The following is a 25,960-nucleotide window of genomic DNA, read 5'->3' as shown; positions in this document are numbered from 1 at the left end:
AGTAGGTGAATGATGGCTGCAAACCTGAGAGACCCTTAGGACTGAGACTTCCGCTCTGTGCACTGTGAGGAACCCTGGGAGGGTTCTAAGCAGAGGAGGAAAAGGCCTGATTCAAGATCCCCTGGCTAACCATAGAGAAGCTATGTAAAACATCTTGCTGATAAGGGTTTGTATTCTGGTCCAGAAGTCAGGATTTCAAGTCAGTAAGATCCGGTGTTCCTTTTGGAAAGCGCCGCTGTTGGTGAGGAAGATCGATCTTCAGAAAGAAACGCGGTGTTAGAGATGGGAAACACCACTAGATGGCAACAGAGAGCCGGGAGCAAGTTCACACGGGCCTCTGGCTCCTTTGCTTCACCCTCAGAGAGGCCTTGCTTCTGGGTACAACATTCACTGCTTTGTCAGGGTGCCTGAATCTCTGTAGTTTGAACTTCTGGATAGAGAATTATGCCTCTGCTACTGTAGAAATGCAAATGTGTGGAGATAAAATCCATGATTTAAAGCAGACTGTGGCTAGAATGCAGATCAGCACAGGCTAGTCCAGCCCTCCCTGGAGGCTGGGGTTACAGGAAGGGATGCGAGGCCAAGAGCTCATTTGAATTCCTTGTCCAGACGCCTTCTCACTTCTCATTATTCTAGATTGAGATGTTTCCAAGCCATGGCTTGCACTGCCCTGTGTTCTTGTGTTTTTCTGTCATTTTAATTATCCTAGTTTGCTCTTCAACTCTATTATGCTGAGTTCTCCAGAAAGCTGAGTCTGTGTGAAAGTAAAATAAACACGCCCTACTGTCTCAGGTCAAAGGGAAGAGAGAGTAAAGGTTTAGGTTTGCGCACAAAATTTGAGGAGTTGAACCTACTACCAACTGCGCAATTCAAGCTAAAATCCTTACTTTGCCGCAATTATTTGAATAAGGCAGATGATATTATTTATCTGCCTAAACCATCCAGCTTCCAAGAGCTGCTTCACTTTGCTCTTGGCAAAATAATTTTGCCATTTTTCCTTCTCTACATGTATGGGCCAAGAGGAAAAGATGGAGGAAGGGGGAGACAAGGTTAAGGAGAACAAAAGGAGTCAGGCATTAGGCCAACGGCTGGTCAGGGAGTCTGGCAGGAGGGTGAACAGAAAAATTTAGAGAAAGGCATGCAGAAGACAAAATGGTGGAGAGAAGATGGGAGGGAACAAAGCTCCTCACACAGCAGCCTTTGTCCGAGATATGAGAGAGCCAGTCCCCCAGCCTTCTTCTCATTTGATCACCATAGTCACTGCTCTTGGCCTAACTTCTCCTCAGGTTGCTGGTATGTGTGTGCGTGTGTTGTGAAAACCCCAGCACTGCCAGGTGGACCTCTGCCTGTCTTCCCCACAGGACAACAGCTGCTGCTTCCTTTAGCCTGCGCTGAAAAGGGGTGAGGGGGGCTGGGAGAGAGGAAGGTTGGGCCTGGATAGGTGCCCGCCCTTCAGAGCTCAGCCTGTCTCTCTTCCGGGAATTCCACACACCCTCTGGATACCAACAGAAAGCCCATAAGAGTTTCCCTTCGAACAGGAGCAGATCCGAGTTCTGTTATCTTAATTTTGTTGCTCTTAGCGTAAATAAAGGTAATGGGCTCAGTTGTGTAGGCAGGGAAAATGAAACAAAAAGCAAGTTGGGGTCAGATGTGAAACTTGCCTTGGGTCTTTGAATTCGCATGACCTTTCCTGGAACAGCTGTGGGTCTGGAGGAGGCAGTACTGAAAGAAGGGTTGGAATCCTTGGCTCCCAGACCAGTGATTTTGTCAAGCCAGGATGCAAGAGAGGGGAACCCGACCTGGGCTTGAGATCTCCCTTATGAGAGGCCATTGTCTGCTCCCCATTTATCTACAGAATAAAATATAAATTCCTTAGCTCAGTATTCAATGTCTATCACAATGTGGTAAGCCTGTCTTTCCAACTTGATCTCTCTGACTTTTCTTTCTTCCACTGAGTGCCTCAACCCTAGCCAGGTTGGATTTCTCCTTTTTCAAATATATCTTTCATAGTTTTTTAAATCTCCACTTAACTAATAATGGTTTTTTGAGACCCATCGCAAGGTTTCAGGATGACTCTTACCACTAAAAGTTGCTCTAATTTTCCCAATTCAGAGGGAGCTTTCTCATCTTTAAGTTCCTACAAATACTGTCTTTAAAGTGTATAATTTTTTGCATTGAATCTTTGGTTATTTCTTCATGTGGATTTATTGTTTTCCTCCAATTTAGCCTGTCAGTTACCAGAAGACAAGGACCATCAGCTACACTTCTTTTGTATCCTCCACAGGATACAGTATAAATATAATGCCTCCCAGATAAGTGACGTAAACTGATTCAGCTTCTGGGTTATCACTCTGCCCTGAATGATCCCAGTCCCAGATGGGATCATGACGAATTCTTTTTTTTTTTTTTGTACTTTTCTGAAGCTGGAAACGGGGAGAGACAGTCAGACAGACTTCCGCATGCGCCCGACCGGGATCCACCCTGCACGCCCACCAGGGCGATGCTCTGCCCACCAGGGGGCGATGCTCTGCCCCTCCGGGGCATCGCTCTGCCACTACCAGAGCCACTCTAGCGCCTGGGGCAGAGGCCAAGGAGCCATCCCCAGCGCCCTAGCTATCCTTGCTCTAATGGAGCCTTGGCTGCGGGAGGGGAAGAGAGAGACAGAGAGGAAGGAGGGGGTGGGGGTGGAGAAGCAAATGGGCGCTTCTCCTAAGTGCCCTGGCCGGGAATCGAACCCCGGTCCCCTGCACGCACGACGCTCTACCGCTGAGCCAACCGGCCAGGGCACGACGAATTCTTAATGTTGGGTAGCAGATTGAGCAACTGACAATGAAGCTCCTAAACACCAATCCTGAGGTTGAGGTGAAGCTACAACAGAAAGTTAAGATGACTGGAGCAATCCTTTGGGTTCAAGAACAACCTAGGAACTGTCTATGACACAGTATACTGTTTGAGTTGGATGGGGCAAAAAGTGATGCCATTAAGATTGAGGTACGCTCATTCTGGGAAAAGTCTTGGGAGTTCCCCTCAATCACAGGAAATTACCCTTGCACCTGTCACTCTAGCTAGTTGTCTAGAAATACTTACCCTTGGGGAGGGGAAGGGGGAGAGAAACGTGTAGGTAACTACATGCATAGGGTCACTTTAAAAGAAAAAATAACTTAAAATTGTTTCAGTGGTGAACTATCAGTCCTCCATTTGCTGATAGAAAAACCAGTACCATTATAAGCAAAATCTAACAAATATATATTTAATATATATAGTGTAAGTCTGCACTTGTTAGGAAATCTGATTCTCTCATTGGACCAGATTTCTCAACCTCAGCACTATTTGTGTTTTAGTTTGGATGCTTCTCTGTTGTGGGAGCTGTCTTGTGCAATGTTGGCTTGTTAACAGCATCCCTGGTCTCTACTCACTAGACACCAGTAGTACCTCCCAGTTGTGAAAACCAAAAATGTCTCCAGACATGATCAAATTGTCCTCCACTGAGGACCACTGAATTAGACTTATGACCTTGAGCCAGCTGCTATCCTTCTCTAAAACTTAGTTTCTTCATCTCTAGGCCAAGTCCAGTGTAATATCTCAGGCTTAAGGAGCAAATGAAACCACAACAAAGATGTCAGAATAGAAGAAGCAATTCTATGGATCAACACCTCTAGGACAGGATTTTAAAGATCAGACCACTAGGATGGCAGTTTGAAAACCAAAGGCCCATCTCACACTCAGCACTTTTCCTGGCTCTGTGGCTCATACCTTTATGCTCATATGTATTTCTTATTGAATTATAAATTTAATTGACTGGAACTCTTACTTACCTTTATATTTCCCCTCAAATTTGTCATAGTGCTTTTCAGATGATATTTAATTATTATTTTTAAATATTTTAGAGTAGCTTGACCTGTGGTGGTGCAGTGGATAGGATGTAGATAGACCTGGGATGTTGAGGTTGCTGGTTTGAAGCCCTGAACTTGCCCAAAGTACATATGAGAAGTAACTCCTATGAATTGATGCTTCCCACTCCTACCCCTATGACCCTCACCCCCACCATTTCTCTCTCTCTCTCTGTCCTCTAAAACAAAAATCAATAGCCTGACCAGGTGGTGGTGGAGTGGATAGAGTGTCAGCCTGGGACGTGGAGGACCATGGGCTCAAAACCCCTAGGTCTCCAACTTGAGTGCAGGCTCATCCAGCTTGAGTGTGGGAGCATAGATATGACCCAATAGCCACTGGCTTGAGCCCAAAGATAGCTGGTTTGAGCAAGGGGGTTACTGGCTCGGTTGAACCCACCCCTCCTCGTCAGGGTACATATGAGAAAGCTATCAATAAACAACTAAGGTGCCGCAACTATGAGTTGATGCTTCTCACCTTTCTCCCTTCCTGTCTGTCTGTTCCCCCCACCTTCACTTTTTCTCTCTCACTTGCTAAAAAAAATCAATAAGTAAAAATGTTTTAGAATAATCAACACAGGCTTTACTAATAATAGAAAGTTTTGTGAAGATGAATTTTAAGTCAGGCGTTAGACGGGGCTCTAGATTGGCAGACAGTTTTAGCTGTCACTCGCAGAGCAGGGATTGGGGGCAGGTCATTTGGCTTATTTGGGGAATGAAAGAGGCTTTGCAGACATTCAGTCAACTGGGGCAAAATGTAAATTGGTGTAGAACCTAAGAGACCATCTCCAGTTTCCTATTTAAATATTGTTTAATGGTCAAAAGGCACTTTCATGCTGAATATCTCATTCTATTCTTATAGCTTCATGAGGCAAGGAAGGTATTAATCCCATTGTATAAAAAAGGAAACAGTAACTCAGTAGGTTATCCAATATCAGCTCCTGCAGTCCTTCCTTTACGATGCGCTGTTCCATTTCTGTAATTGTGTGTGCAGAGGTGAGTAGTGGTGGTGGGTGGGTAGTGAATAAAGGAAAAGAAGACCAAGAGGCATGAGAGGCCCCTTTCTCTTCTCAAGGAAGTTGCAGACTTGAGCAAATAAAAAAGAGGTGGCATGCTTTGAGGTGGGGACCACACAGTATAATAAGCTTCCTCAAAACAAAGACTTGAGTCAGCAGGCTCAGGTACCTCTCTGTTCATGGGCTGCCACTCAGTGTTGGCTTGTAGGCCAGCCTGAAGGGCACAGGTGAGCCATTTGCCTGTGTGGGCTACACCCTCACTTGCTTGGCTGTGCAAACTTCCCTAGAGAGGCCTTCCAAGCAGAGGCTTCTTACACGGGATCTCTGGCCTGAGGCTTCTTATGAGCTAGCTCAATGGAATTGATGGGGGCAAGAGCGTGAGGACGAGACAACATGGACAAGGACTTGCAGGTGGGACGGGGGCCCAATGGCAGAGCAGGCAGGCACGGAGATGCTGTTGGAGACATGGAAAGTCTTACATCCTGTGAGGGGTAGAGCCTTACTGGAGTTGGAGTAGTGCGGTGTTCAGGAGAAGAAAGAGACTGAGAAGGGGAAGAAATAGGAATAGAAGAAACAGGCTTAGGAAAAGTTTAGATAAGATTTCCAGGGCTACGTGACTGAAGAACTCATGCTCTTTTTGAATGCTCAACATGTGCCAAGCACTGGGATAAAAGCTCTTGATATACATCTTAATGAATCTCAATGCTGCCACAGGTATAAAATATTATCCTCTAAAGAAGATGTGGCACATATACACTATGGAATACTACTCAGCCATAAGAAATGATGACATCAGATCATTTACAGCAAAATGGTGGGATCTTGATAACATGATACGGAGTGAAATAAGTAAATCAGAAAAAAACAAGAACTACATGATTCCATACATTGGTGGAACATAAAAACGAGACTAAGAGACATGGACAAGAGTGTGGTGGTTACCAGGGGTGGGGGGAGGGAAGACATGGGAGGGAGGGAGAGAGAGAGTTAGGGGGAGGGGGAGGGGCACAGAGAACTAGATAGAGGGTGGCGGAGGACAATCTGACTTTGGGCGAGGGGTATGCAACATAATTTAATGACAAAATAACCTAGACATGTTTTCTTTGAATATATGTACCCTGATTTATTAATGTCATACCATTACCATTAATAAAAATTTATTAAAAAAATATTATCCTCATTAACAGACAAAGAAACTAAAGTTTACAGTGTTTTAGTAAACTTAGATTGACAGTGCACAGCCTGTAAACAGCAAAGCAGGATTCAATTTCTGGTCTGTTTTACTCAAAAGCCTTGCTACGTAGATTAGACACTGTCTCCCCATAGGTGGAGTGGAAGATCACTCTTTGATTTCTTGTATAGGCAACTGAGGAAGCTGAGAGAGGCAACACAGGAGGAGAAGCAAGTTGTGGAAAGGACGGGTTCAATTTTAGACTGTAGTTTGTGCTGTCAGAAAAAGCAAGTTAGGGGTGCTATGAATGAGGAACAGCAGTTCTCTCTGCACCCCCCCCCCCCAACTACGCATTGACCTTGGTGCACTCAGTGTTCTGCAGTCTGATTCCCTGAGCCCGCTCTCCAGGGAGACTAGGATAGGCTCTCTGGAGTGGAAGCCCACAACCTGGATCATATCCTGTAGGCAGACCGGGCTGAAGGGTCTGTGGAAGTCAAGGACTGAGTGGCTGGCAGGTTCTTTGCTTCTGATAAAGGAGAAGGTGTCCATGAAAAAGAGAGTTAGGAGCCTGACCTTTCCTGAAATGACAATAGCAAGAATCTGACTTGCTGGGCACACATGGCCCACCTCCTAAGTCCAAGCTATGCTGTCTAATCCAACCAACAAGTTTGAGGCTTCAGGGTCAGTCCAGGTGTCCTTTGACTCCAAAAGGACCAGAGGTTACTGGTAAGGGAGTGGTGTGATTGTGTCATTGAGATTGTTGTTAAATTGATGTGGGGATTGTGGGGGGCCCACACAGAGGTCTTTGATTCTAACTCTATCATGACTCTGAGGCTCTTGCATGTGTGTGGGCTCCCGTGGGTGGGGTGAGAGAGTGGCAGACACTCTGTACTCAAAGGGTCAACAATAAGCAGCACTGTGTTCCTCAGAAACATGACAGTACTTTTCTTCTCACCTTTCTGGAGGAGTAGGACCTATGGACATCAAAGAAAGCCCAAGAACTTAGGGACTTCTAGTAAGGAGGCTGGAACTAAGTGTTCTTATGACACCAGAAAGGAGAAAACCAGATCGCAATATTTCTTTCCTCCCATCCATCCAACCCCCTCAGCACAGGGTCTCCTCAAACTCAGGGGTCACTCCCTCCTGCCTGACTGGTCTTTATCCAGAAACCTTCCCAGCCTCTCTCACTTTTGGGCTGTCCTTGGTCTCAGTCAGTTAGAATCCCTGCCTGCTGTCCTGTTCACCTTCCAGCTCCTGTTCTTCCTCCAGAGCCATTAAAGAATCGTATCTCAGCCTGTTCCTTCTGTTGTTTCCGCATTTTTAAATTTTAATCTTTATTTTACCAGAAGTATTGACTGGGGCCAAGGATTGTCAAGAATAATTGCTCACCCAAGGACCAGCTGGACCTCTTATTCTGTAAGTGCTACAGCTAATGAACTGGGTAAGGCTGAGGCAGTAGGTGGGAGGAATGGCTGAAGGTGGCTGACCAGCTGGGTGACCTTGGGTAAGTGTCTCCTCTCTCTGGGGCATGAGGTCTAAGGCTGAATGGTCTCTGACATACAGTTCAGGTCTTAGGGTATAGGGGAAGGCACACAGGGAAGGCTGGGGGAATGCTGGTGACTCGGGGAAGGGGCAGAAGGCCTCCAACCTCCTTAACTCTACCAGCAGGAAGAATGGCACCAGCTGTGGCTTGGCTCCTGTTCCTCCAGCTTGTTCTAGGGCCAACTGTGGTAGTGGACACCATGCTGCAGGCTGCCATCAAGAACTTCCGCAACATACACATGGACTATCCCCAGGTTAACTACCCAGCTGGTTTTCAGGGCTACTGCAATGGTCTGGTGGCCTATGTACGGGGCAAAAAGAATAACTGGTATTGCCCAAAGAACCATTATGTGATACATGCCCCCTGGGAAGCCATTCTGAAGGCCTGCAAGACCTGTGAGAACTTCTGTGAGAATTACAATGAATACTGTACACTCACCCAGGACTCCTTTCCCATCACAACCTGCTCTCTGGTCACCAAAAAGCTGTCCACCAGCTGCCACTACAATGGCACCTTAACCAACCAAAGGCTTTACTTGCTCTGTTCTGGAAAGCATGATGCTAAACCAATAGGTATCATTGACCTCTACTAAGGAAGGGAAGCTTTTCTTGTTAACCACCTCCTACTGCCACCACAGACCAGCCTGTTCCTATTTCCAAAACCCTGATCCCTGAAGACTTTTCCCCTAATTTTGAAAGTAGGCAGGGTTCCCTCCCAAAAGAACAAGGAGGTAGAAAAAATACCCAGAGCTCTGGTCATCCTTCAGAGTTCTACTGTCTTCTAGGTCCTTTCCAATTTGTTTACCTCTTCCTTCTCCTACCACCCTCCCTCACCCACAGACAGTTATACCCACCCAAGAAGATGACTGTGTCCAGTTGGCAGTGACTGTCCATCCACTGAGCCAGATACTCAATTCTGGATGAAGGGCCAGAGCCTCAACTTACACCATGGCAACAAGCACTCAGCTCAATGTTTCAACTCCCCATCCCTACCACCCTTCTCTTTGCATTCTTCCCCATTTCCCTATGACTGTCTCCACTCCCTCACCCACACAATGGGTATCTCTAGCTATAGAAACCTCCCTGAGACCTTTAGGTTCATTTCAATCTCACTTCCTCAGAACCCACCTCAGTTCCCAGTCTGCTCCTCTCTATGAAATCATTTTCTTCATGTAACCTGTAACCTGTTCTTTCTTCCTTCCTTCTACCATGGAGCCCAGTGTCTCTTCCCCACACTCCCGGCCTCTTTTAGTCATCCCGTCTTTGCCAACCTCTTTTCCACAATTCTCACCTCGGCTCACAGGAGTTTCAAGTTATTTTCTCTGATTTATCCCCTCAAAGAGTTCTGCATCCTGTTACTTCCCAAAGTTCTTCCTGTTTTTCCCCAAACTCTAGAATCTGCTGCTGACAAGATGGGTGAGGTGGGTCTAGCTGAAGTCACAGAAGGTTTCAAAACCACATCTGAGTTATGTAAGATATAACCATTGACGAACCTGGGTGAAGGGTACATGGAACCTCTCTGTACTATTCTTGCATCTTTCTGTGAACCTATAATCATTTAAAAATAAAAAAGATAAAAAACATATCTGACTCAGTTCTATTTCATTCCTTTTTCCTTAGTGCACTAGAACTCCTACTCTCAAAATCCTAGAGATCACCCACTTCCGGCCATCTTCCTGGGCTCCCCTTAGCTGTCAGTGGGATCTTCTGTGTCCTTTGAACCACGATGGAGGTGCGGTGGGGTAAAACTCACCTCCAGCTGAGTGTTGAAGCTGGATTCTCTCTTCCCTCAGCTCTAGAATAAACTTGTAATAAGAGTCAGGTAAGGGCCCTGGCCGGTTGGCTCAGCGGTAGAGCGTCGGCCTGGCGTGCGGGGGACCCGGGTTCGATTCCCGGCCAGGGCACATAGGAGAAGCGCCCATTTGCTTCTCCACCCCCCCTCCTTCCTCTCTGTCTCTCTCTTCCCCTCCCGAGCAAAGATGGCCCGGGCACTGGGGATGGCTCCTTGGCCTCTGCCCCAGGCGCTAGAGTGGCTCTGGTCGCAGCAGAGCGACCCCCCAGAGGGGCAGAGCATCGCCCCCTGGTGGGCAGAGCGTCGCCCCTGGTGGGCGTGCCGGGTGGATCCCGGTCCGGCGCATGCGGGAGTCTGTCTGACTGTCTCTCCCTGTTTCCAGCTTCAGAAAAATACAAAAAAAAAAAAAAAAGAGTCAGGTGAGTAGGTCCTAGCTGGCTGCTATTTCTCTCCACAGCAGAACCTGGATTGCAGCAGATGAGCAAGGTGGAGGGATGGGGTCTTCTTGGTGGTATCTAGGTCATCCTATGTCAAATCAGGAATTGCTTCTCCCCTTTGGCAGGTGGGCATGGTGAATACCAGTAGTGTGTGAATGCAAGAGCAAGTACTTTTGCCTCCACATCTGGTTCATCTCTTATCTCCAAATGTATTTCTCAACCCTGATCTTAGAAGCAGTTGTTGAGGAGAACGCTAACTCCTGGCTCAGAGGCATCAGACTAAATAGGGCAAAAGATGGAGAGCTGGAAATACTGACTCCTTGGGCTTTCTCTTATCTCCTCTTTCTCTACATCAATGGGTCCATCCATCCCTTACCCTGATTGAAGACAGATCTTCTTAGCTGCGGCACACACAGATGTTTATTGCTCCCTGAACTCCCTGGTGTTAAAGATGCAGGGACAAGGACTGGCAGGCTACTCCTGCCAGTTGAGGCTGGGAACGAGGCTACTCCCTAGTTGCTGTTCTTCTTATCATAGGTGCCAGCACCTTTGTAGCCACTCACATAGCCTGAGTTGTCGGTCATCTCTTCCCGTCCTGCGATGCCTTTGCCCTTGCCACTCTGGTCAAAGCGCTCCTTGTGGGTGCCAGTGTACTTGCTGGTGTCCGTCAGCCGACTCACCCCACCCACAGTTGTTGCTTTCTGCAAGCCAGAGGATGATGGGTGTGATCCCTATCCTTTCCCCTCCACAGTTACACCCTTTTTCTAAAGATGGTCTTTGATTCTCCTAGGGCCCAGAGCTCTTGTTCTGCCCTGGAGTGGTGCTGCTTTCTCAGGGCCCAGATGTGGCTGTGAGCGGGAACTGTGGCAAGAGCTATCCCCTTATATGGGAGGAGGAGTCTGGGTGTATGGGGATGAGTGGACTATGTGAGGATTTCTCTGCTTCTGGAGGAGTTATTTGACAGAGCTATAGCCACAAGACTTCAACCCCAGATCAATAAACAAGGTTCTTCCTACTGGATAGCTCCTATTTGAAATGTAGAGTAGAAAGAGCTTTTAGTAGAGAGGGGAAAAATAGGGAGCAGAGGGTGGGTAGAGGCAGAAAATCAAGGATTAGACCTTATAAAAGAGAAGGAAGAAGAGTGGAGATCAGGTACCAAGTCTTCTGCACTCAGTGTCCATTGGGCCCTAGTTGACTGGCTCAGATACTAAACATTTGAGAATGAGTCTAAATTTTGCTATTGAAATAGTTGTGTACCTTGGGCAGATCATTACCCTTCTCTTGGCCACAGTTTCCTCACCTCTGAAATGACCAGATGACCTCTGAAGTCTCTCATAGTACCAACAGTGCCCCAGAGGCTGTCTGCCCTGTCTCCCTATAGCATCTCTAGTTGGCAAGCATTAGGGTCACTGGACATAGAAAAGGAGATGGAGCAGCAGGGATTTAGGAAGTTATGGTCAAGTGTTAGAGATGAAGGATGTCACTCACAGTAACACCAGTGGTAGCTGGATCCTTGCCCTCCAGAAGTTTATAAACATTCTCCAGGGCTTCAACTGGGTTCTTCCCCTTGAATCGCTTCTGGCCCAGTTCCTTCATCGCTTCCTGGAACTGTTCAAATGTGATGGTTCGGGCATTCTTGGCCCTGGTCAGTCAGACAGAAATTCAGGAACTCTGCATTATGAACTCATCACTTGCAAAGGTCCAACTCTCCCCTTATTCAGGCTGGGCAACTGAGTGCCTTAAGGACAGATTACAGTAAGGTACCCAGTAAGTGCTCAGTAGACCCATTACAAATGTTCCATCACATAAACCCTTCCATGTCTTACTATTTTGTTTATTCTACTCATGACCCCTACTCCCATCTTTGGTCCCTTACTTGACTTTGCTGAACACGATGTCCACATCAGTGGATGTGACTGTCTTGCCATCCATGATGCCACAGTCTTTGCACAGCTTGGAGAAGTTCTTGTTGTTCATTTCAGTGCCACTGCTTGATGATTCTCCGAAAACAGCAAACCGATGGAATGTGTTTTCTGCTTCTGATGCCATGATCAACTAGAGGTCGGGGGAGGAGAGAGGGGAAGTGGAGATCGGGGGTTGGGAGTGAGGTTGATGGGGAAGGGAGGACTGAGGAGTATGAAAGATAGGGATTAAGATAAAACGTGCATCAACAACAAGAACAAACACCCTCCTTTCTGTTCCTGTCTCTCCTCTTTCCTACTTACTGTTCACAGCACCAGGGATACTAATGTGGAGCCTACGTTCTGACACTCTTTGTACCTAAGAGTGCATAGATGGTGCCTGACCCTTCCCAGCCTTTGTGTGTGTGCATATGTGGGAGCCAGCTGGCAGGAGAGACTGTGTGGCAATGAGGAGACAGGGGAAGAGAGGAAAGCTTCTATGACCTCAGTAATTTTTATATGACATCACCTCCAGCCCCAGAGGTAACCCTAGTCTTTGGGGGAGAGGTCTTTGGGTTTTCTTATCTTGGGTGATGCATTGAACAAGTTGCCAACCTTTTGATCTCTCCAGATGATCAAACTTTCCTCATCATTCCAGCACAACTTGACTCAGTCTTCTGGGTCCGGGTCAAATTGCCTTATACTCTACCCCTCAACAAAAGCCAAAGAGAGCCCAGGGAAGGGGTTAATAAAACAGATAGGCATTGTTAATAAAAACAATCCAGCCTGACCAGGTGGTGGCACAGTGGATAGAGCATCGGACTGGGACGCGGAGGACCTAGGTTCAAAACCCAGGGGTCGCCAGCTTGAGTGTAGGTTCATCTGGCTTGAGAAAAGCTCACCAGCTTGAGCCCAAGGTCGCTGGCTTGAGCAAGGGGTCACTTGATCTACTGTAGCCTCACAGTCAAGGCACATATGAGAAAGTAATCAATGAACAACTAAAGTGCTGCAACGAAGAATTGATGCTTCTCATCTCTCTTCCTTCCTGTATGTCTGTCCCTATCTATCCCTCTCTCTGACTCTGTCTCTGTCAAACAAACAAACAAACAAACAAACAAACAAACACCAGTCCAACCTTGCCTTTCTTTCTAGTCTCCAGGCCCAGGCCAACATGGAGAATCTCATTGGGTTTAACAGACCAACCTCAATAGGAACTTTGTGTCTTTGCTGGGCTCAATATTGTCTTGGAGTGTAACAGATCTGGGTGGGTCAGGGTGAAATAAGTCAATTTGAGGATGAATCTCAGACTTTGAAAATCTTTTAGATAAATTTCTGTGCAAGTCAAAAATGTTTCTCAGGGATTTCTCTTTGGCCTTGTCTTTAGCAGAAATCATATAAGTGGATAACTTTCAGGGATCTTAAAATAGAGGAACTAAGTTGGTGACTTCCCTCCCCTTCCTGTCTAATCAGTCACCAATTTCTTTCTTTTTTTTTTTTTTTAAATTATTTTTATCTATTTATTCATTTTTAGAGGAGAGAGAGAAAGATTGAGAGAGAGAGAGAGAGAGAGAGAGAGGAGCAGGAAGCTTCAACTCCCATATGTGCCTTGACCAGGCAAGCCCAGGGTTTTGAACTGGCAACTTCAGTGTTTCCAGGTTGACGCTTTATCCACTGTGCCACCACAGGTCAGGCCAAGTCACCAATTTCTATAAGTGTTTTTGTTTTTATTTAAATATCCATTCCTTTTCATTCCTATTATTCCTGTACTTCTTGAAGTACTTGTCATTTTCTATTTAGTAGAGTCTCCTGGCTTTTAAATGATCACTATCCTAAATTGAATGTTTTATCCCAACCCACCCTATAATCTATCTCCCCCACAAAGCTATTTTTTATACTATACATTACTCCTACCCAAAGCATTCTATGGGCCTTTGGTGCCAAACTTTTTCCCCCTGTCATTCAAGGACTTTCACACTTGGCCTCAATCTACCTTACCAAACATCACTAACCTCTCATCATTATTCTTCATCTGAAGCCATAATGGCTTAATCACTACAGTATATGCTTGAGAGGGCTACCTCCTAGTAGAAATAGTATGGCTTTGGAATGGAATGAATCTGGGTGGGAACTAGAATCTTAGATATATTATTTACTAGCCAGTTGGCCTTGGGCAAGTCACTAAACATCTTTGAGCTTCAGTTTCCTCATCTGTACAGTGAGGACAATAATAATAATAATCCCCCCTATGGTATTGGGGGGATAATTTATGGAAAATACCTTGCACAAAGTAGCTATTATTCTATTCTTCAGAATAACTTGTGTGTTTCTGCCCTCAAACTTTCCCTTATGCTCTCTCTCTCTTACCCAAATACTCCACAGTTACAGTCTTCATAGGGTGTTTCACCCTAGGAATAAAACCCTTTTCCTTCTGAGTATTATACCAAGACAATGTTTCCTAGCTTGATGGGCTGCAGCCTCCTGGAATGAAGATTTCTAAATTATTGTAAGGGCCCCTGGAATCTATATGTACACAGAAGATTTATTGTCAACTGAATAAATAATAAGCGTTGCACATGTAAGTATTACTATACACATAGATGTTGTGATTATCAGAATACTATACAAACTTACTTGAAAGTATAGCTGAGTTCATGGTTCGTCTCCATCAGGGGATACTACAACCATCATGTGGGAATGGACATCTCTGATCTCCCATTTGAGAAGGATGGGACACAACTTGAACAATTAATCATATAGATATACACTTAAAAGATTTTATTTATTGGCCTGACCTGTGGTGGCACAGTGGATGGAGCCTCGACCTGGAAATGCTGAGGTCGCCGGTTCGAAACCCTGGGCTTGCCTGGTCAAGGTGCATATGGGAGTTGATGCTTCCAGCTCCTCCCTCCCGTCTCTCTGTCTCTCTCTCCCTCTCTCTCTCCTCTCTAAAATGAATAAATAAAAATAAAATTAAAAAATTACAATCTTACCCGTTTTTTTTTTTTTTAAAAAGATTTTATTTATTGATTTCTAGAGAGGGAAGGAAGAGAGAGAGAGGGAGCAAGTGAGATTATAGTTGCTTCACTTTAGTTGTTCGTTGATTGCTTGTCGTATGTGCCTTTTTTTTGAGATAGAGAGAGGGACTGAGAGGGACAGAAAGACAGAAAGGGAGAGAGATGAGAAGCGTCAGTTCTTTGTTGTGACACCTTACTTCTTCATTGATTGCTTTCTCACATGTGCCGGGGGGCAGAGCTCAAGCCAGTGACCTTGGGCTTCAAACTAGTGACCTCTGTACCACCACAGGTCAGGCTAATTTTACATATTTTTAAAACTTTTTCTGTCTATATACTGTCTGTCAACTATTCCATTATAAGCTTCTGGAGAGGGTATGCCTACACATTTCTTTGAATTCCATCTGCAGAGTGCTTGCACATAGCACACATACTTAAAGCTGTCACTCAGTTGAAGGTACAGTTTGAAAGCTGCTTCTGGTCCAAGAGAAGGAAGTTAGAGAGAGCGGTTATCCTTGTTGGGCCACCAGCACCAGGGCTGGGCTGGGACCTACTCTGACAGAGAGTAACCTTGTCTTAGGGCACAAGCAGCCTCATTTCTGTCTGTAGTCAAGTGAGACCCCTAGGCCTAGGAAGTAAACAGATCCCAGTGGAAATTTCCCACCTCCTGTCTGCCCCACGCCCCTGCGTAGGCCCCTTATCAGGTTCCCCCTGAGTCATCCTGACCCAGAGACTAATTTAGATGCTGGAACCTCCAGGTCTTTCCCTCCCCCACTCCAAGTAAGACTACTTTAGACACATAAGAGAAGGCAGCAAGCAAAAGTTCTCACTTTAGGCTTTCTTTCTCCCCCAGTTCTAGGAGGGCTGGTGAGATCTCTCGTTTGTCCTATGCATCTTTACCTATGATCCTAATTCCAGCAGGTTTTTCTTGTCCAGGAGAGTGTTAAACTGACATCCTGAGGGGAGAAGGAATAGGTGAGGAGCCAGGGTGCCCGGCTTCTGTGCCAGTTTCTGGGGAAATAGTTCTGAAGTAAGTGGGGGAAGGGAATAGAGGAAAACTTGGGTGCTTCAACTAGGGAATGTAGGGGGGTCCTTTAGACTTGGGCATGTTGAAAGCTGGGTTTTATTCTGACTAGTTCTCCTACTCTGGGTCACCTCCTCCCTCTTGGCCCCTCCTTTTTTCCAGTAGACCCTGCCAAGTGGGGATGAAAGGGGCATTGATGTTCCTTGGATGGAAGAGGGGTTGTGGGTGGCGCGGGGGGGTTGTGGGGGGTGGTTCCCAGGCAGGAGGGGGTAAGGCGATTTGGGGGTCTTGGGGGGGTAGTCTGTGCTGGTGTTGCACTTGGCAGCTTCAGTTCCATTGGCTATTGTTCCTAACTGGCCTGGCGCCCAGCCCCCTAAATGGCAACTCAGGAATCAGGCTGAAGGACAGGATGGGGTGGTGACCCTGGGAGGAGGGGAGCTAAAGAGGTGCAGGTGGGAAGAAATTCTATCAAGTTTCCTTTTGCCTAGGTAAACTTCGAATTCCCTTAACCACATAAGTATCTCATTCCAGGTGGTCTTCCTCTTAGGGGTACATACAGGGAGGGTGCATCTAAATGTAGGGAGGACTACCCGAGTGAGGAGTGTAGGACAGTTAACTCACCCAAACACTGAGAGAGATGCAGGAGACCCTGCGAAACAGTCGCCTGGCCATTGAGATTCAGCCGGCCCGAGCTCTGGGCCGGACTAGGAGGGGTTAGCGCCGAAGCCACAGGGTCTCTTGGGTCCCAGCCCGGGACACCGCGTCCTCCCCAAGCCCCCACTCCACCCGCAGAGTTAACTCCACCCCCGTGCCTGTTTACCCAAGAGTCAGAGCGCCTGGGGGTCCCTTGCCCCTCCTCCGCCCCCCCTTGGGGCCTTGACCTGGGAGTCCCCGTTGGGCCACCCTCTTCCCCCCCTCTGGCGATCTCCCTCTATTTATAGCGGCCCCCCGCATTCCCCTCCCCCTCCGCCTTGTTTTCCAACTTCACAGGGAGCAGCGGGACAGCAGGCATCGGTACGCAGCAGGAAGAGGAGGTACCAGGACTCTGGGCGCCCTGGAGTTGGAACTCCAGCGCCCTCGACGCCCACCACCCTCAGGGTGCTGGCACACCTGCCTCTCCCAAGCGGGCGAGACCCCCCGCCTCTTCAGCTGCGGTCCCCGCCCACCTCCTCCTTCCTGAACCAGGCTCTCTGTTTCCGGGCGGGCGGAGTCGGAATCGTGGGGTGTCAGCACCCTGGGTTCGTCTCCCCCTACCCGTCCCCACCACTGAGTCTGGGGGCGAAGGGCAGAGCTACAGTGCAATAGGCAGATCCAGGTCACGGGTGAGGGCGGTGTTAAGGGCGGGAGTGGGGATCCCCCGCAGGACTAAGGGATTCCCGCACACCCCACAACCGCCCAGTTGCAGGGGGTTGTGTGGGGAGCTCAAGCGAAGCCCGGAAGCACCCACAGTTTGCTTTCCTTAGAGTTCCCCTACGGCCCCCAGCATTGCCCTTCCCGAGCCGCAAACAGCCTGGGGCGGGGTAAGGGAGGGTGTTTACTGGGGGTCTGGGGCGGATCTGCGGGGAGCTGTCGGCCCGTGGGCGGGCTGGGGCGGGCCGGGGGCGGGTCTGTGGGGAACCCGAGCCCAGGAGGGCTGGAGAGTCAAAGGCAAGTGAAGGTGGAAGCGGCCGCAGCGGCAGCAGGTAGGGGGAGGGGCAGGCGAGGGGCCGCAGGGCCTGGCCGGCGTCTGCCGAGCCGGTGGGCGGCTTGATCTCTATTCCTGGGAGCCGACCGGTTGGGAGCACCGACGCACCAAGGAGGGGGTGCTGGGCTGCTGCGCACAAAGGCGGAGGCTCGGCGAGCTGCAGGGCGTGTTTGGGACGTGCGCGAGGTTATGTCCAGGACCGAGGGCACTCCGCGCCCGCCGTGCGAAGGTGTCGGTCCCCACGCGTACGGACAGCGTAGGGACTCGAAGGGACAGGTCTCGGTGCTGGGCCGGGACAGTCCCAACCCTCCCATCCATCCTCCCAGCTGGCTCTCGGCTCTTTCGGGTTGTCCGTCGGGGGAGATTGGGAGGAGATTGTGGGGCTACCCTCCTCGCCTCTCTCCATTCCAGAACCCACATCGAGACTGGATGGAGGAGAGAAGCGAAGGCACGAAGCTTTTTAAGGGTTTACTATTATTATTATTATTAATGGCGGAGGGAAACAGTCACGCCCTGCTGTCACTTGACAGCTGTCAAAAATCTTGGGGACCCCCGAGTCCCCACTTCTAGTTTGCAAATAGGAAATTAAGGCCAGTAGTACTGATTGAGCCAAGGTCACACCGGTAGCGGCAGAATCGGGACTAGAATCCAGAGGTTCTGATACAAGAACCACACTCCTTCCTCCACATCAGCACTTCCTTCTCTCCTCCCCCTAGCCTGGACTGATACCTGCGCTCTCTGTTGCCCCACCGGCCTCTCCAGCCTGTATTGATTCTAGTTGAAACCTAGAGAAGACTTATTCACTGGACTCAGGGGTACAGATTGGGGAGGGTTAGTGACCTGGGGAGGGTTGGTGACTCAGGTAATCTAGGTCTTGGCTGAGGTTTTATATCCCTAAAAGACCCAGGGTCTGCCCGCCTCCCATGTCACTCACCTCATTGCCTTGTTTTCTCAGACCCAAAGCCAGGAGCAGTGAGAACCCTGACCCTTGACCCTACTGCATCCAGCCAATAGGAGCCCAGTAAGTGACCCCACCCCCAAGCTGCAGGCTCTTTACTGTGCTAGTCTGCAGGCTGCTTTGCAACTCACCCACCCTACTAATATTGAATGTGTGTTAATTTATCCACAGTTGGGAGGAGGGAGAGTCTTGGGAGGAAGGGAGATATTGGGTCAGTTGGACACAGAAGTCCCTTGTCCCCCTTTTCTTTCCCTTTTCCCCTCTTTGCCATGTTACTTAGGTCATTTTTATCCCCCTTCCTTTTGAGCTGCTGACATTGGAGCTTTAGTTGAAGGTCACAGTCAGTTGTGAAGTTTCTCTACCTGTCCTCTAGTATCTGGTGTACCTAGTGACCGAGCTACTAGTTTCACCCCTTCCTAACTGGGAGTATGGGGTGGCCCCTAAATATAGCCTGGGAAACCTGAGCTGTACTGCTGCCCCACCCTGGTATTCCCATCCAGGACAGGGGAGGGGGGTCCGCAGGTATGGTGTTGAGGGGAGCAGTGGGGATGGCCGGTCAGAAGAGAAGTGTTGTCCTGGCTCCTCTTACACAGCCCTTCCCCTCAGTGGCCTAGACATAGGCAGGAAAGGCTCTCTGAGTCCTGGAGCCCTCTTCAGCTTCTGGGGTCCCCTGCCCTGTCCTGAGAGAGGGAGAAGGTATTCCAGGAGCTGTGGGGGTATGTAGAGGCAACCTCCCCAATCTCGGTGTTTCCTCACCCTGCCAGGCCACCATGGCGGAGCTGCAGGAGGTGCAGATCACAGAGGAGAAGCCGCTGTTGCCAGGGCAGATGCTCGAGGTGGCCAAGGTTATTAGCGACCCTCTGACGCCTAGGCCCAAATTCCAGACCTCCAAGCATCCCCTTCATCTGCTTTTCCAAATCCACAATCTCATCCTAATCCATGGATTCCTACCTTCTCCACCTCTCTCCATGTTTCTGTGCCCATATACCACAGTTGGGAGTCCAGGCCTCTGTCATGTCACTATACTAATCTTAATCCTCTCCATGTTTCTCCTTGTCATCTCTTTCTGTCTTTGGTCTCTTCTCCTACTGCTCTTTATCTGTGTCTGTCTCTCCATCTATCTCTCCACTCTACATGGTTCTGTGTTTCTGTGTGGATCTGTCTGTCTGTGTCTTTCTCCAGGAGGCTGAGCTAGCTGCCCGAATCCTCCTGGACCAGGGACAGGTAACGGCTTGGGACAGTCCCAGGGTGGGAGGAGGGGCTCTCCTCTCCCCCAGGAGAGAGAGGCTGATCTACCTGGCTCTCCTCTCTGCTCCCTTTCCTTCTATTCCAGTCCTTGCCCATCCCCATCTCTCCCCTTCCCTTCCCTTCCCCTCCCCTCTCAGAGTTCCTTGATGCTCCGTCTTTCATTATTCTTTTCTACCCTCAAAATCATCTCCAGTGTCATATTTACCTAAATTAAATTCTTTCTGATCTTATTTCTAATACTTTCTTCGCTTCTCCTCTCTGCCCCTCCCCCATGTGAACTCCCTGACTTCTGTGGAGGCCTTTCTCCTGCCTCTTGTCCTCTCAGCTTAACTTTTACCTGATGGTGACCTGTTTTCCTGCAGACTCACTCTGTGGAGACACCTTATGGCTCTGTCAATTTTACTGTCTATGGCACCCCCAAACCCAAACGCCCAGCAATACTCACCTACCATGATGTGGGACTCAACTGTAAGGACCTTTACTTCTCCTCCCACTCCTTTCTGGAAAGAGGTTGGGGCAGCGAGGGAGGGTAAAACTCCAGTGTAAGGGGAAGGTCCTCATGGGCGGGAAGGGAGCCATGTGGTATGTCAAGAAGTTCTCTCCTACTCTGACTGTGGCATGAAAGTGGGTGGGGTTCTGACTTGGGGACATTTTTCCCTGTCTGATTCTATTGTTGGGGTGATGGGGATTCTCTTTAGATAAATCTTGCTTCCAGCCACTGTTTCAGTTTGGGGACATGCAGGAAATTATTCAGAACTTCGTGCGAGTTCATGTGGATGCCCCCGGGATGGAAGAGGGGGCTCCTGTGTTCCCTTTGGGGTGAGAATTAGTTCCCTCCCTCCTCATCAGATTGTGAGGTACCAGGCAGGTGTAGGGATGCCTGGCCAAGGGAGGAGGAAAGGGAGGGCCGTGGTGATTCTGGGAGAGGATGACTAGGACACCCGAGGTGGGGGCAGTGGGGGCAGGTTGGTATTTTCCTTAGCATTATTCTCTTCCCCAGATATCAGTACCCTTCTCTGGACCAGCTTGCGGACACGATCCCTTGCATCCTGCAGTACTTAAAGTGAGAGGCCTGGGGATCCCACCAAACCGGGTTTTCCTTTCCAGCACAAGGTGGCCCTTAGAACTCCTATGTCCACCATGGTTCCTGGGCGCGTTTTGTTTTCTGGCCTAGATATAGTCTTCCTCCTCCGTGTTCTCAGCCTGATTTTTGAGAGTAAGAGGGATCGGTTTGAAAATTGATTTGAGTCAGCTGAGAAGACCTAATGGATGGAGGAAAGAAAAAGGAAGGGGCTATTTGAGGCTCTGCCTCGGGCTGAGGAAGGATCAGAAAGCTAGGCAGGAAGAGAAGGGGGGTGACATAATCCTTGAGGAACCAGATGGACCTGTCTCTGTTCCTCTGTTCCTCCCACTCCCCCTCCTGTACACACACACCTGGGAACGGGAAGCCCTGTGTGTAAGGGAGAGTGGGAGAAGGATGAGAAAGCCAGGCGAGGCCTCCTTAGTATGCACTCTTGAGCTCTGTCCTTGGCTTGGCTTTTCCTGGATACCAGGGCCCTAGACAGCTCTGGTTCACATCTTTGTCTCTTTTTAACCGTATTCTTTCTGTTGTTCACTGAAGTTGTGTTTTGTTGTTATTGTTGTTTGTTTGTTTACATCTTGCTTCAAGTTCTCTCCTCAGTTCCTAGGAATTAAAATAGAACAAGTTGAACTAACTTCTGAAAATGGAAAATGGACAAAGAGCTACCTAGGAAAACAGTGTCCGGCTGGTTGGTGGATGGGTGTTTCTTTTCAAGACACCAGCTGTCCAAGAGGGAGCTGGGGAAAGACTTCAGGGACATAGCCTATCAGTGTCAGTTTTTAGTTCTTTAGTAGGTCTTTTTCTGTCCATTGTGTCCATGACCTTAGGAAGGAGGGTAAGGAGTTTAGAGAGCCAAAGTTTGAACACCGTGTAGACATACATTTCACTTTCACAGTTTTTCCACAATAATTGGAGTTGGTGTTGGAGCTGGAGCCTACATCCTGTCGCGATATGCTGTAAGAATTAAAAACTCCCAGATGAGGGAAAGGCAGGTCCAAGGCCCATGGTTGGCTGTATAGTGTGTGTTTGGCAGGAGGATGTGATTCTGAGTGTGGGGAGGGAAGCCCCATGGAAGCCTGGGAGTGGGTAGAACTTAGTGGGGAGGGGATAGGCCATGCCCTGCCTCTGATTCTCCTTTCTTCTGCTGCCCTCAGCTTAACCACCAGGATACAGTTGAGGGTCTAGTCCTCATCAACATTGATCCCAATGCCAAGGGTTGGATGGACTGGGCAGCCCACAAGGTTTGGTGGGGTCTGTGTCCTGAGCTCTAGGGTGGGGGTTCCCTTGCAGCCTGCATACTATTGAACTGTACTGGAACAGCTACAACAAGTGAGTGTGTGTTCGTGCATGTGTCTGTGCGTGTGTGCAATTAGGAAAATTAGAAGCAGTGACTGGGGCTGATAGGATAGGCTCTCCCAGTGTAACTGACTGGCCTATGAAATACAAGGCGGCGGGGTGGGGGGGGACATAGAGCAGGAAAGAAGCTGCTCCTTGCTTGGCTCTCTTCTCCCCGTAATATCTGAGCATTCTCACCTGCCCTTTCCTCATAGCTAACAGGCCTCACCTCTTCCATTCCGGAGATGATACTTGGACATCTTTTCAGCCAGGTAAGTGGCTGAAAAGTGGAAGATGGAGGAAAAAGAGGGGACCAGCAGGGATTTGAATACTTGAGGTGATTCCCTTAGCTGGGACAGAATCTTGGAAGGGAAGAAGGCTTGTCTTTTTAAAAATTTTTATTGAATTTGTTAAGGTGACATTGATTAATAAAATTACATATTTCAGGTGTACAGCTCTATAATGTATCATCTGTATATTATATTGTGTGTTCACTACCAAGAAGGTTTGCCTTTTGTATCCAGTAACTCTTGGTTTTTCTTCCCAACCCTAATTTTCCTCCCTCTTCTTTCCTTCAGGAAGAGCTGTCTGGAAATTCTGAGTTGGTACAGAAGTATAGAAATATCATTACACACGCACCCAACCTGGATAATATTGAACTGTACTGGAACAGCTACAACAAGTGAGTGTGTGTTTGTGTTTGCGTGTGTGTGTGCATGTGAGAGCATTTGGAAGCAGTGCCTGGGGGCACCGGGGAGGCAAAGAGGAGAGGGAAGTCTGGAAAGCACACGGTGTGCAAGGAGGGCGGGATTTGGGGTGCAGCTGGGACAGCTGCAGAGTGGACCCAGTGGGAAGCCCTGTGAGGAGCTGTCTGTCCCCCTTCCTCCTGTTTACTTTCCTTGAAGATTTTTTTGTATGTCCAAAAGTAAGACGATGACCTGCCTTTCCCCTCCTCACTCCCCTCTGACCAGTGACCGGGGCAGCGGTGGTGGCGGAGGGGAGGCACAGTGGCTCTAGGGGTCATGCTGGGCCTGCCTACCACCTTCTCCTTTGTTTCCTACTTTTAATCGCCAGTATTTGACTGTAGTGTTTGGGAGGAAGATAGCTTCCTTATGGGGAGATAGCTTCTATCTGGATGGATAGTATTTCCTGCCTAAAATTGCTGCTCCTCTTTTAACCCCTCTCTAGCCGCCGAGACCTGAACTTTGAGCGTGGAGGTGATGTCACCCTCAAGTAAGACTTTAAGAGATACAGCTTTTTCTCTCTCCCTGGATCTTCCTTAGGTGCTTATATCCTTTAGAAGGAGGGTCTTTTGCCCGGGGATTTTTTTGTTACCTCCCACCTCATCCCATTCAGCAAACCACCATCCACTAGGTCTTCTACCTTTGAATCCTCTTGGTGGGTCAGTGGGGTTCGGAAGGCTTTCTTTTTTGGAGCCAGACATTTTCCAGCTGCTCGTCCGGAAGAGTCGGGTGAGGGAGTGCCAGGGGCTCACCACCTCCTCCCTGACACTGTGCCTCTAGGTGCCCCGTGATGCTGGTGGTAGGAGACCAAGCACCCCATGAAGATGCAGTGGTCAGTAGGCAATTTGGGGTTGGGTGAGGGAGGGTTGGAGTCCCAGGGGCATGGTTAGAGGAGTCTCTTGCTAAGAGGCAAGGTCCTTTTGGGACACAAAGAGCAACTTTGGTGCATAAGACCCTCCATTCCTTTTAAGAAGGAAATGGGTAGGGGCTGATAGGAAAGGAACTAGGACTGGGTCCTTGGGTCCCTTGGGTGGGAGGGGTCACAGGGAGTGTGACCTCACTCATTACTCCAGGTGGAATGCAATTCAAAACTGGACCCCACCCAGACTTCTTTCCTCAAGGTCAGTAACCCTACCCCATGCCCAGCCTGACTCCTGGCCCCCTGTCCGGAGTTATATATCCTGAATCCTAGATTCAGCCTCTAGGCCTCCAGGGTCCTGCCTGGGAGCAAGTGGGGTGTGTGAAGTAAACAAACAAACAAACAAACAATAAAACCCCTAAGGGCCTGGGGTGGGGAAGCAGGAAGAGCCCCTTCTATCTCTGGCTGGCTCACTTTATTCATGGGCGCTTTACTTTTTCTGTGTGGCTCTCTCCTGAATAGATGGCCGACTCGGGAGGTCAACCCCAGCTGACTCAGGTGAGTACCCCCTGCCACCCGGGGATGGGATATTAGTGTCACTGAACTATATACCCTTTGCCACACATCCTGTCCCCCACCTGCCACAGCCCTGGGCTCCTGCTCAGCTCATAACCTCACCTCAGTGTCTCCCTCTCCTCATCTTACTTCCTCAGCCAGGCAAGCTGACCGAGGCCTTCAAGTACTTCCTGCAAGGCATGGGTTACAGTGAGTATGGGCTCGGAGGTTCTCATGAGGACAAGGGGTTGCTGCAAGGATGAGGATGGCCTCTGAGGGGAGGAACCATTCTAGGCTAATTCCTGGACTTACCACCATTTGCCAAATCAAACCCATTGACCCCCCGGCCCCATCTGTAACTTTCAGGCCCCACTCTGAGTTGCCAGCCTCTCTTTCCCACCTCCTCTCTGACCGCCTGCTTATCCTTCTGTCTCCACAGTGGCCTCATCCTGCATGACTCGCCTGTCTCGGTCCCGCACAGCCTCCCTGACCAGCGCAGCCTCCATTGATGGCAGCCGGTCCCGCTCTCGAACCCTGTCCCAGAGCAGCGAGTCTGGGACTCTGCCTTCAGGGCCCCCGGGGCACACTATGGAGGTCTCCTGTTGAGTGGCCCATGTTGCCCAGGTGTGGGACCCAGCCGTCACCTTCTGTAGCACTAACCTGGGAGGTGCACTGGGCACTGGGCCAGAGTGAGCAAGGGAAGATGGGCAGATCATGTGGGGAGATGACTTTGATCTTTGATTGCTATCCTAACCTTGACCTCTAACCTGTGATTCCCCTCAGCTCCTGGGAGAGCTGTCCTAATATCTCTTAGGGACCCAGACCCCTAAATGATCCCTCTCCCTCATTCTGGTGTTAAGGCAGAGAGGGCACGTGTCCCCTCTCCCTAATCTAGGTGTCTATAGATGAGGGATAAGAGGTGCTTGTAGTTGTCCACATGCCTCCCCTAGACTCTCCCTACACATCCCGTTGCAAGGGTAAGAGACTTGGTACGGGGTCTCCATTCACCAAAGTGGGTATGGCTTCTTATTAACCCTTCAGATCTGTGAAGGATATGGGCCTAAAGGAATGTGTCAGGGGGGCTTGCGGTGAGTTAGTGGTCCTCAGGATGTGATGGAAATATCCAGTGTGTGAATGGAAGTCGGAGTGGGAGGTGGTAGGCGATGAATAAGTTTGAGGGAAGGTTGGAGCTGGGGCAACAGGAAGGGGCCTGGGGCCAGCGGCCGCACTAACTTTGGTAGCTGTCTAGACAGTGTGTGTCTAGAGTGGGAGGGGGAGGGGGCCAAGCTGGGACAGGGCTGCTTGGGTCTTAGGATAAGGGTGGGAAGGGCTACTTCGGGGCTCTGACCACAGCGTGTTACGTGTGGAGGGTGCTCTCCTGTCTCCTGCAACTTCTGCTGTAACAATAAACTGTAGAGGAATCTGAGCACCATTATTATTCTTGGTCTCAGTTTGTCTGCATCCTGCCGTTTTCCTACCTTCTTCCTGCCCGACTCTCACATTCTTTTCTCCACGTGACATAAACCATGGGAGGGGGCTTGTATAACAGACACTTCACAAATGTGACTTCATAGTCATTGGCTCCTATTCAATAGAATGGTATTGCCCTTGATACTGTTAGTATCTTCACCTTTTGGGAGAGGAGCTACTTAGATCTTAGAAGAGTTCCTTATGACTTATTGAGAAATGCCATAGGATTTCAGAGATTTCACCAAC

At 49.0% G+C, this 25,960-nt stretch overlaps 3 protein-coding genes across 14 annotated transcripts; 2 read left to right on the top strand and 1 right to left on the bottom strand.

Annotated features, from left to right (window-relative positions):
• The first annotated feature begins 7,747 nt into the window (after positions 1-7,747).
• RNASE13 (ribonuclease A family member 13 (inactive)) lies at positions 7,748-8,261 on the top strand. Its single transcript, XM_066277259.1, has one exon. The coding sequence runs from the start codon at positions 7,748-7,750 to the stop codon at positions 8,207-8,209; it is 462 nt and encodes a 153-aa protein (XP_066133356.1). The 3' UTR covers positions 8,210-8,261.
• Positions 8,262-10,247: 1,986 nt separating this feature from the next.
• On the bottom strand, positions 10,248-16,637 carry TPPP2 (tubulin polymerization promoting protein family member 2). 4 transcript variants are annotated; one of them, XM_066277336.1, is made up of 5 exons: positions 16,403-16,637; positions 15,658-15,768; positions 11,722-11,900; positions 11,334-11,487; positions 10,248-10,546 (listed from the first exon to the last, which is right to left on the bottom strand). In XM_066277336.1, the coding sequence occupies exons 3-5, from the start codon at positions 11,892-11,894 to the stop codon at positions 10,358-10,360; spliced, it is 516 nt and encodes a 171-aa protein (XP_066133433.1). In that variant the 5' UTR covers positions 11,895-11,900; positions 15,658-15,768; positions 16,403-16,637; the 3' UTR covers positions 10,248-10,357. The 4 variants fall into 4 exon arrangements, with proteins under 4 accessions (XP_066133433.1, XP_066133432.1, XP_066133434.1 ...); XM_066277335.1 differs by lacking the exon at positions 15,658-15,768; XM_066277337.1 differs by lacking the exon at positions 15,658-15,768 and having other exon boundaries at positions 11,722-11,972; positions 16,403-16,473.
• A 68-nt stretch (positions 16,638-16,705) lies between these two features.
• Positions 16,706-25,679, top strand: NDRG2 (NDRG family member 2). Of its 9 annotated transcripts, none has more exons than XM_066277329.1 (17): positions 16,706-16,795; positions 18,421-18,486; positions 19,188-19,268; positions 19,606-19,647; positions 20,034-20,139; positions 20,370-20,490; positions 20,672-20,734; positions 21,648-21,708; positions 21,907-21,993; positions 22,303-22,359; positions 22,666-22,769; positions 23,276-23,320; positions 23,611-23,662; positions 23,904-23,951; positions 24,212-24,247; positions 24,403-24,454; positions 24,684-25,679. In XM_066277329.1, exons 3-17 carry the CDS (start codon positions 19,194-19,196, stop codon positions 24,848-24,850), a joined length of 1,116 nt encoding a protein of 371 aa, XP_066133426.1. In that variant the 5' UTR covers positions 16,706-16,795; positions 18,421-18,486; positions 19,188-19,193; the 3' UTR covers positions 24,851-25,679. The 9 variants fall into 9 exon arrangements, with proteins under 9 accessions (XP_066133426.1, XP_066133424.1, XP_066133423.1 ...); XM_066277327.1 differs by having other exon boundaries at positions 16,731-16,815; XM_066277326.1 differs by lacking the exon at positions 16,706-16,795 and adding an exon at positions 16,822-17,019.
• The last annotated feature ends 281 nt before the right edge of the window (positions 25,680-25,960 follow it).

This window comes from Saccopteryx bilineata, chromosome 4 (assembly GCF_036850765.1).
Source record: "Saccopteryx bilineata isolate mSacBil1 chromosome 4, mSacBil1_pri_phased_curated, whole genome shotgun sequence".
Classification (NCBI taxonomy): Eukaryota; Metazoa; Chordata; class Mammalia; order Chiroptera; family Emballonuridae; genus Saccopteryx; species Saccopteryx bilineata.
Note: the sequence above shows the minus strand (reverse complement) of the source record. Positions and strands in the feature narration are given on the sequence as shown.

What these genes read in the sequence shown, in the direction of transcription:
- RNASE13 (XM_066277259.1), top strand. Translation starts at nt 7,748, where the DNA reads ATGGCACCAGCTGTGGCTTGGCTCCTGTTCCTCCAGCTTGTTCTAGGG.
- TPPP2 (XM_066277335.1), bottom strand. Translation starts at nt 16,453, where the DNA reads ATGGCCAGGCGACTGTTTCGCAGGGTCTCCTGCATCTCTCTCAGTGTT. An exon ending in GCATCTCTCTCAGTGTTTGG is followed by an intron (nt 11,901 to 16,402) that starts GTGAGTTAACTG and finishes CCCGACCTCTAG; the next exon opens with TTGATCATGGCATCAGAAGC. An exon ending in ATCGTGTTCAGCAAAGTCAA is followed by an intron (nt 11,488 to 11,721) that starts GTAAGGGACCAA and finishes CTGACTGACCAG; the next exon opens with GGCCAAGAATGCCCGAACCA.
- NDRG2 (XM_066277329.1), top strand. Translation starts at nt 19,194, where the DNA reads ATGGCGGAGCTGCAGGAGGTGCAGATCACAGAGGAGAAGCCGCTGTTG. An exon ending in CCATGATGTGGGACTCAACT is followed by an intron (nt 20,140 to 20,369) that starts GTAAGGACCTTT and finishes GATTCTCTTTAG; the next exon opens with ATAAATCTTGCTTCCAGCCA. An exon ending in CCTGCAAGGCATGGGTTACA is followed by an intron (nt 24,455 to 24,683) that starts GTGAGTATGGGC and finishes CTGTCTCCACAG; the next exon opens with TGGCCTCATCCTGCATGACT.